This window comes from Ostrea edulis, chromosome 4 (assembly GCF_947568905.1).
Source record: "Ostrea edulis chromosome 4, xbOstEdul1.1, whole genome shotgun sequence".
Classification (NCBI taxonomy): domain Eukaryota; kingdom Metazoa; phylum Mollusca; class Bivalvia; order Ostreida; family Ostreidae; genus Ostrea; species Ostrea edulis.
The window spans coordinates 48,398,800-48,408,799 of record NC_079167.1 but is presented as its reverse complement, the minus strand read 5'-3'; the positions used below and the strand labels follow the sequence as shown (position 1 = coordinate 48,408,799).

At 37.2% G+C, this 10,000-nt stretch overlaps 1 protein-coding gene across 1 annotated transcript in view; it reads right to left on the bottom strand.

Moving 5' to 3' along the window:
* Window positions 1–6,215: 6,215 nt before the first annotated feature.
* The window catches only part of LOC125668655 (enoyl-CoA hydratase, mitochondrial-like), a 53,277-nt gene continuing 49,492 nt past the window's right edge, over window positions 6,216–10,000 (bottom strand). Inside the window, exon 8 of the mRNA XM_048902981.2 lies at window positions 6,216–6,847. Within this exon, the coding sequence (XP_048758938.1) occupies window positions 6,782–6,847 (66 nt within the window). The 3' untranslated portion in view covers window positions 6,216–6,781. The remainder of the gene's footprint in view (window positions 6,848–10,000) is intronic.

Here is a 10,000-nt window from a genome sequence, read left to right as displayed (position 1 = left end):
GGCACTCATAGTAGAGGACTCTAACCACCCCATCCCACCCCCAACGATGGAAGAAAATGAAGTGTAGGGGGAAATTATTGAGGCAGTCAAAGTAAAAGACTCTTTTAACCCTTCACCCCCACTTTAGGACTTTGAACATCGGATAAAACATCTTGGTTTGTTTGGGTTTTTTGTTTTATTTTATTGCTGTTTTCGTTCATCTTTTTTAATTATTATTTTGAATGGCAAGAAATTTTGAAGAATCCAATTTTCCATTTTTTTCATCCTGTTGTACCCCCCCCCCCCCCCCCCCCCCCCCCCCCCCCCCCCATGAAAAATGACGATACATGTCTGGTTATTACATGTACATTTTACTTTTCAACACATACATGCATACTAATTGTATGGAGTAGAATTGCACCCTTTACCAAGTTTTCCTTCATTTACAGTGTAAGGAATGGTAAACCAAAATCACAAAACATAATGCATAAAGGCCAAGATAGTTTTAAGCGTAGGAACTTCATTCACGAATACATAAATACATGTATTCAGAAAAATCGCATGCATGCATTGCAGGACTATAGCATGTGTGTTTTAACGTTTCTGTAACATGCCATAATGATTATTTTCATTTCGTAGATCTGGCGCAATGGATATATTCTGAAAATAGACATACCGCTGTACGTCGAAATTTCATATCCAAATGTATTCGATAAGATGTTAGTATTCATAAATGAGTAAAATTCGTGTTGAGGTTTTATTTGATATGATACAGTGTCAATCTACTGTAATGCATTAGTAGGATATGCAAAAGGCAAGAGTATAAACATTTTCTAGTATCGATATCTATATGATCACGAAAAAACATCATATAATTTGTATCCGGATTCATATGCCGATTTAGATATCAATAAAAACAAAGCTGCATAGTTTGGGGGAGGGGTTTCTAATGAGTCTGATGAAATTAAAAGAAGGAACCCCACATCTGCATTCAAACTAGATGTACTTCAAAATGAATTCATTTCTGCTCTGACTGAAAGCATGATTCTAAATTCGGGAACGAATCTTGCATACAAAATAATTAATAGGGGAACACATAAATTCGAGCTCCTTTGGAATTTAATGAAATGCAAATATGCTCCTTTCTTTCAACACGAATTGATATGTTGTTTCAGGCACGTATACAGGGGGTTGGGGTGGGCAGGGAGGCTGGGCTGGTCTGCTCTCCCCACTTTTTTGACAATTTACTTTTTCCCGTTATTCTAACATACAAAGTCAGTATTTTCTACATGCAGTTTAAACTGGTATATATATATATATATATATTTTTAATTTGTAATGAATTCAATTATAAGCATCAACTCCTGTAAGTTTTTAATATATTGTCAATAACAAATTTTTAAATAGCTGGAATTTTTTAATGCTTGTAAGCTTACCATTATATCAGTGATCAATTTTCTTTCCTTCTGTGAAATGATATTGTACATCGAAGTAGGACAGTCTCTCTCTCTCTCTCTCTCTCTCTCTCTCTCCTGTTCAATCAATGAATATGGACATACAGAGACCGTAAATAATTATGTGGTTCCTAATGAAACAATAAAACTATATTTTCGTTTATACATTTCCTTTTATATGTGTCTTTGTGTAATCAACTGTTTATTATGGATTGCAAATGTAATACCCGCATTTTTAAACAGATGTATATTTTCGATCATTATTCCCTTATTTGTATATCCAAATTTGTATATGATCATCGATAAATTTTGAATTGAGCACGCAATATATCCAACCAGATGCTCAATGTATATGATTAGATTCCCGGTTTCTATCAACTGCAAAACCTCGACCAGACAAGCATTCAATGCAGGAAAAATTTTCGACTCTGACATCTCCCCTGATTGAAGACACCCTATTTGGCACGGGTGAAGTGTGTCGCAGTCTGTATAATGGAATGACAACGTGTTGTAAAGTTCTAACGAGATACAAATGGAGTTTATCATTTTGTTTCGTGGATTTATCAGAATAAAGAGAATCTAATATTTTCGGTAAGTGCACATCTCCGATACCTGTAGAATAGACGTCCGTATTTGATACGGTGTTTTTTGTGGCGAATATGCCATGTGCATTACATATTATGCATATGGCATGGACCTGTATTTTGCAAGAATTGATATAAATAATATATTTTATGCTCTTTGCTTATTCCATTCTATCAGTATGTAATTGGCAAATGATTTCTTCGCATTTATTTCATAAGAAACTGCAAATACTTGCTTGCACTTGCAAGTATGCAAGAAAAACTTTTTTGTGCATTTTTTTTTTCTAAATTATCTAATCTTTCGGAATGTTGCATTGGTATACAATAAATATTTTGTAATTTTGAGCAAAGCATAATGTTTTAAAATGTGATTTTATTTGTTTCGCATTTCCCTATATATTACTATCGGAGATGTGCACTGGTCGAGTCCACCTAGAAAAATCACTCAGGTGTGACAATCACATTTGGGGTATATACGGGTAGAGTAAATTATGCTACCTGAGAGAAATATGGCGGATAAGATGAAAAAGGTGTACGTATTTATTAATTCATGTCAGCTTTAATTTGTCTAAATAATTTAGATAGTCGCCAAAACTTATTTATTGGCCGAAAGCAGATGGATAGCTTTGTGCGCAAATGTATTAATGGCCGATTGTGTTTAATGTGGAGTTGACAAGGTTCGCACGTCCATGACTTTATGAGAAAGCCACGGAAGACGCGTTAGACCACTGTCTGTAAGAGATAGTTGGCCTCTAGCACCGATGCGTTAAATTGTATAAAGAACTACTAGATAAAATTTAAGTGTATGTGCGTCTAATTTAAAGTATAATACAGAGAGCTTTATACCCTATTAAGGAGCATACGCTTATCGATTCTGAATCCTTTATTTAATCTAGGATATGCCTGGATATGTTAAAATAAAATTAATAATATACCTAAATGGGAAGTTTAATATTAGGGGCTTATATATGTAGTGTTTGGGTGTTGGCTGTAATTTGTGTTATTTTAAGGAAAGACATGCATGTTAGGATTATTTTTATTATTATTATTTTTTTTTTTACACTACCGTATATACTCGCCTATGAGTCGGTTGTATAGTTTTTAGGTTATTTAGGAGGGAATTGCCATTGACCCATTTATAAGTCGGTCCAACTTTTTCAAGAGTCGGTTGGCAATTTCAAATCAATGCTCTAATGTTTTTACCTGTGTTTCAAATAATATTTTGAGAAATGCGCCGATATTTGATATTTTTCCCCCAACAAATCAATTTCATATCAATACTCTTATGTATATATCCATGTTCCAATACTTATGTTTTGGAATATGACATCAATATTTCACTTTATTTCTCAACAAATTAAACAGTTACTATTTTGTTTATTTCGTCCATGTTGTTTAAAAAATACTAGGCTATACATTACGCCATCCAGAAAAATACTAATCTTCTTAGGAATCTCGGTTAGAATAGGTCCTCAGTACCCCTTGCTTGTCGTAAGAGGCGACTAACTGGGGCTGTCCTTCGGATGAGACCGCAAAAATCGATGCCCCGTGTCACAGCAGGTGTGGCACGATAAAGATCCCTCCCTGCTCAAAGGCCATAAGCGCCGGGCATAGGCCGAAATTTTGCAGCCCTTCACCGGCAGTGGTGACGTCTCCATAATTATGAGTGAAATATTCCCGAGAGGGACGTTAAACAATATTCAATCAATAAATCTTAGGATACTCCTATAAGTCGGAGAGTTTTGGACCAAAATTTAACTCCCAAAAATCCGACTTATAGGCAAGTATATACGGTATATAAAAGGAATTAGTTGAGGTGGGTACATGTATGTTATTTGGGTAAAGGTATAAGCGTATACTGCCAATGGTAAGTGATATGTTTATGGTATGTTTGGGTGTATAAATTTTAATGGCGGTGGGCATGTATTACAGCCGGGAAACTACAGTTAGCAGAAGTGACTGATACCTGCAAGGTTAAAAGTATAACCGTCAGCCACTCCTGTCACCAGAAGTGTTATTTCAAGAGTGTCCGACAGTTGAGGATGCCAGTAAGTGATGTAGGGATGGGCGTGTATTGAGTATGCATGGATGTGACGCAGCGTATTTATAAACATTTGTCACCGGCCCAGGGTTAAGCCCCGTACCACTGCCAGCAGACGAATTCTGACCTGACATAGTGCCAACGCCACACAAACCACTACGATGATGAAATGGAGAGTGAGAAAGATGCAATCAAAAGCAAATGGCCGATTCCTACCCCAACTGGGACATCTCTACAATAAGATACGGAGTTCGAGCCAAGAGCAATCAGTCACACTTAGATATGGTTAGTATATCTAGCGGATGTGATAAAGTTTAATATTTCTGGTACGATGGTGTTAATGTTGCAGGCGGATATGGTTAGCAGTCTTGAAGGTCATAGGGAGTGACTCCTGCTGCGTGTAGTGTTTGTATGTGGTTTGTTCTTTAGTGGTTGTGAAGTGGACAGTGTAAAAGGTAATGGGCGATTGTTTCTGGGACCTGGCAGTGTGGATATTTGTTGTTTGTGTGCCTGGTGTACTGACCTAAATCGCCTAATAGATTGGTCCCCCCCCCAATAGATTGTTTTCCCCCACCCTCAAGCCTGTGATGATTTTGTCGTAGTGTATGTTAGAGTGATGTTTAAGAGGTTTTGAACATGGGTTGGATTTGATTTTAGCTATGAGTTTGGTGTTTGAGTTTAGCTGTTGTTTGTAGATGCCGATTATAGTGCGATGTATGGAGCTGTAAATTTCTCTGACCCCTAGCGATATGTCATATGTAACCATGTTATGACCTAGCGCTTGTGGAGTGTTGTTGACAGTCCCGTTTCCTTGAATGCCGACATGTGAAGGTATCCACTGGAAATGGATGTGTCGATTGTATTGTGTGGAATGATGCAAGAGGGTGAGGATGGTGTTGAGAAGATCTGGCCTACTAGTTTGAAGTGTTTGTAGTGCATTAAGGGAATAACTGAGAATTACCGTTCTCCGATATCCCTTATTATGAACGTATTTGAGTGCAGCAATTAGAGCGACCATCTCCGTCGAGTTAGATAGAGATGTTGTTCGTGCATCTATACCGCTGGGGTCATAGATGGCTGCACTCGTTTTGCCTGTGGTGAGTTCTTTGCTTCCATCAGTGTAGATTTTTTGGAACCCTTGGTAATGTATGTGTTGCAGTGCAATTGCTTTGATTTGTAATGGGTTACTGTGTTTTTTGGTGATTGCACTGCCGATATTGGTGCCAACTGTAGGAGGAGGAGAGGTCCATGGAACCATTGTTTGGTTGGTGGCTCGGGTAGCCAAATGGTCCATTTCTCCTAGTGAGTAGCTACAGAGGCTGCACTCTTAAATACTACCTAGACCGATTTTGATTGGAAAACCTTTCTTGGTTTTCATTGCAAAAAGAGTTCTAACATATTAATCTGAATTTTCTCTGATCATCACATTACCAAATTGCTAAATGAATTATAAGAAGTTAATGTTCAATTGTTATTGTACATCACATGACAGCAGATGTAGACCAATAGCAACAGGTCACCCAAGTGACTAAGGTGACCTAAAAGCCCTCCCTTTTTTCATCATTTCCTATTCTTCCCCCCAAAATAAGGGGCATGATCACTCATTTGAACAAATGTGATTTCCTTTTACCCATTCATGATTTGTGGCAGTTTGGTTGAAATTGGTCCAATGGTTCTCGAGAAGTTGAAAATGTGAAAATTTTTCACAACGATAATTTTTTTAAAATTGGAAAACCTAACTCAAGCATATGGCTTATGTGAATCAACAAGGATCTAACATGTCAACGTCTGTAATTATAGTCCAATATAGCAATGCCTAATAATGTCAACACACAGTAAAAGAGCAATATGTATATTAATTATACATTGATTGTTAGAAAATTCACAATAAACTAAAGGGGTATCCCATTGTCCTCATCATTTTCAAAGCTAATGTTATGACATCACATAGGTACAACTGCTGAGGCAATACCTATCTGTTACCTTCTTCATCTAAAATTTCTACCACTATCTTGGGCTGAACTACCGTATACACGGTAGTAGAACATACTTCTCCATTACATTTTAAATCTGTTTTTGTGGATCATAAAATATTTTGAACATGTGCTACACTACATACTGTGGTTTCTTCCTCATTTGTAATTTCATGAACGCCAATTTTCATTGTTTCCTTTATTGGTTTGCATCACAATGTATCATAACATGTTGGTATATAAAGATATACTATAGCATATCAAGCAGAAAATTTCAAAGCTAGTTCATCATACACAATAATTAATCAGACATACTGGCATCTGAAATAATGCTGCATTCCTCTTCAAATTACATAAGGGATGGCAATCTTTAACAGGTTAACTGATTATTTGGTCGGAATGATAATAATCCGTTACAAATTCCGCAATCTGTTTGTCGACAAAATAATAATAAAAAGCTCGTAATGGTGTTTTAATATCTAAGAAATTACTGTGATATTTTTTTTAATTATATATATCTGGTTAACTGGTTGCGGTTAACAATTCTCTAAGCGATTGCCATCTTTAACTTAAATCAAACATTTAAATGTAATCACAGTCTATTCGTTTTTCATTTGATTTTATAAACCAATGAAAACTACTGCATGTATTTTTTGTAAGCATATACTATAGAACAATGGACATTAAAATCATGATTTGTTTTGATTGAGAAATTCATGTTCTATATCAGTATTCCTTGGACAATTTTGTTTAACTGTCAGTGAATTTGGGCTGTCTTTTCTCTGAAAAAGCTGTCATACCCTCCTTACGATCATTCTGAAATAAAATATTAAATGTTCATCAATATTCGTTAATGAAAAACATTATTCAAAAATAATCTTTATAAAGTGATGAACATTTTGGGTTTCTGGCAAATTATCCAAATCATGATCTGAAGAAAATTGCCAGTTCTTGGTAGCAACCACTAATGACATAAAACCCAAAAATGATAAATGTTGCATTAACAAATGCATTTGTGTTCATTAATGAAACAATCTACATAATTACTGATGCACATCATAACCATTAATGAACAATGCTCATCTGAGCCACCTTGGCCCTGTCGTTGTTCAAGGTTAACACCAAAGTATAACAAGGTATTGCCATAAAAAATCTATATACAAAATATGAAAGCCCTATTTTAAATAGTCCCTGTTATACTAAATAGGTTTTCTTAAAAGTAGGTAAAACTCAAGAGTTCAAGGTCACATACTCAAAGGACATGATATGAAATGAAAGGTCGTGCCATAAGAAAGTTATAGGCCTATACAAGATATGAAAGATCTACCTTACGTAGTTCAGGATATATTGAATAGGTAAGACATTTATTAAAAATAGATCAAACTTCCAGGTCAAGGTCACAAGATCACACACCACTGGATCTCGTGAAAGGTCTTGTCGTAAGGAATGTATATACAAAATATGAAAACCCTAGCTTAAATAGTTCATGAGATATTTTTAGGTCACCTGAATTCATTCAGGTGACCTATTGCTATCTGTTTTTGTCCGTCGTCGTGCATCGTGCGTTAACATTTGAACATTTTCAGCTTCTTCTCTGAAACCCCTGAACCAATTTTAACCAATTTTGGCATATAGCATCTGTGGGTGGAGGGGAACAAAAATTATGAAATTCGTGGTCCCTGCCCCCCTGGGGCCTGAGGGGTGGGGCAAAAACCATCAAAATGAGTGTAATTTTAAAAAATCTTCTTCTTTACTCCTGGACATCAAGAAGCCAAACTGTGGGCATAATTATAATGAGCGTTGAGCCCTCTACCAAAATTGTGAAATTCATGGCCCCTGGGGCAGGGGTTCTTGTGTTAGGGTGGGGCTCTATTGGTCATATAGTGAAAGTGTAGAAATTCTTTGAAAATCTTCTTCTCTGTCACTGGGTATTAAGTAGACAAACTAATAGCATGGTAATGATGAACAAGGATGCCTCGTTATACCCCCCGCAACAAGTTGTGGGGGGGTATACTGGAATCGGGTTGTCCGTCTGTAGACGCAATGGTTTCCGGGCTCTAAAGCATTATCCTTTCCACCTACCGTCACCATATCATATATATGGACTACCCATGGGATGAAGATGTTCCCTATCGATTTTGGGGTCAAAAGGTCAAAGGTCAAGCACACTGGACATCGAAGTAGCAATATGGTTTCCGGGCTCTAAAGTGTTATCCTTTCCACCTACAATCACCATATCATAAACATGGACTACCCATAGGATGAAGATGTTCCCTATCGATTTTGGGGTCAAAAGGTCAAAGGTCAAGCGCACTGGACATTGAAGTAGCAATATGGTTTCCGGGCTCTAAAGTGTTATCCTTTCCACCTACAATCACCATATCATACATATGGACTACCCATAGGATGAAGATGTTCCCTATCGATTTTGGGGTCAAAAGGTCAAAGGTCAAGTGCACTGGACATTGAAGTAGCAATATGGTTTCCGGGCTCTAAAGCGTTATCCTTTCCACCTACAGTAACCATATCAAACATATGGACTACCCATGGGATGAAGATGTTCCCTATCGATTTTGGGGTCAAAAGGTCAAGCACACTGGACATTGAAGTAGCAATATGGTTTCCGGGCTCTAAAGCGTTATCCTTTCCACCTACTGTCACCATATCATATATATGGACTACCCATGGGATGAAGATGATCCCTATCGATTTTGGGGTCAAAAGGTCAAAGGTCACGCGCACTGGACATTGAAGTAGCAATATGGTTTCCGGGCTCTAAAGTGTTATCCTTTCCACCTACAGTCACCATATCATACATATGGACTACCCATGGGATGAAGATGTTCCCTATCGATTTTGGGGTCAAAAGGTCAAAGGTCATGCACACTGGACATCGAAGTAGCAACACTCAGAAAAGAGGTAGTTTATACCTATTACCAACACCCTTTGGGAGATTGGGGTAAGTGGGGGGTATTCTTAGTGAGCATTGCTCACAGTACCTCTTGTTAAAAATTGTGAAATTCATGGCCCCTGGATCAGGTGTTCTGGTGCTAGGGTGGGGCTCTATAAGTCATATAGTGAAAATGCATTATTTCTTTGAAAATCTTCTTCTCTGTCCTTGGGTATTAAGTAGCCAAACCAATAGCATGGTTATGATGAGCAAGGATGCCTCTTTCAAAATTGTGAAATTCATGGCCCCTGGGTCAGGGGTTCTGGTATTAGGGTGGGGCCCTATTGATCATATAGTGAAAATGCATTTTATTTCTTTGAAAATCTTCTCCTCTGCTGCTGGGTATTAAGTAGACAAAGTAATAGTATGATAATAATGATCAAGGATGCTTCTTTCAAAACTGAAATTTATGGCCCCTGGGTCAGGGGTTCTGGTGCAAAGGCGGGGCTGACCACATAGCTATTCAATGTTTCTTCCATCCAAAAGTAAAATTCTTATATTTAAACACAAATCTAATTCAAACATTGGAAGGTTGTTACATGATACTCAGGTGACCTATAAGGCCCCTGGGCCTCTTGTTATAAATATTTCCTATATATATCAGCATATAGAACTTTGATCCCCTATTGTGGCTCCACCCTACCCCCAGGGACCATGATTTGAACAAACTTGAATCTACTCTTATGTCATAAAGCTTTCCTGTAAATTTCCACTTTTCTGGCCCAGTGATTCTTGAGAAGATTGTTAAGAATTTTCCAATATTTCTGGCCCAGTGGTTTTTGAGAAAATTTTCCTGATATATTTGCATATAAAACTTGAATCCTCTATTTGTGGCCCCATCCTACCCTAAGGGGCCATGATTTTTTTTTTTACATGTAAATGTAAACTTTTCTAACCCAGTGGATCTTGAGAAGATTTTTAATGATTTTCCCTTTACATTCACATGTAAAATTTATCCCCTATTGTGGCCCTAACCTACCTCTAGGACCATGATTTTAACAAACTTGAATCTGCACTAT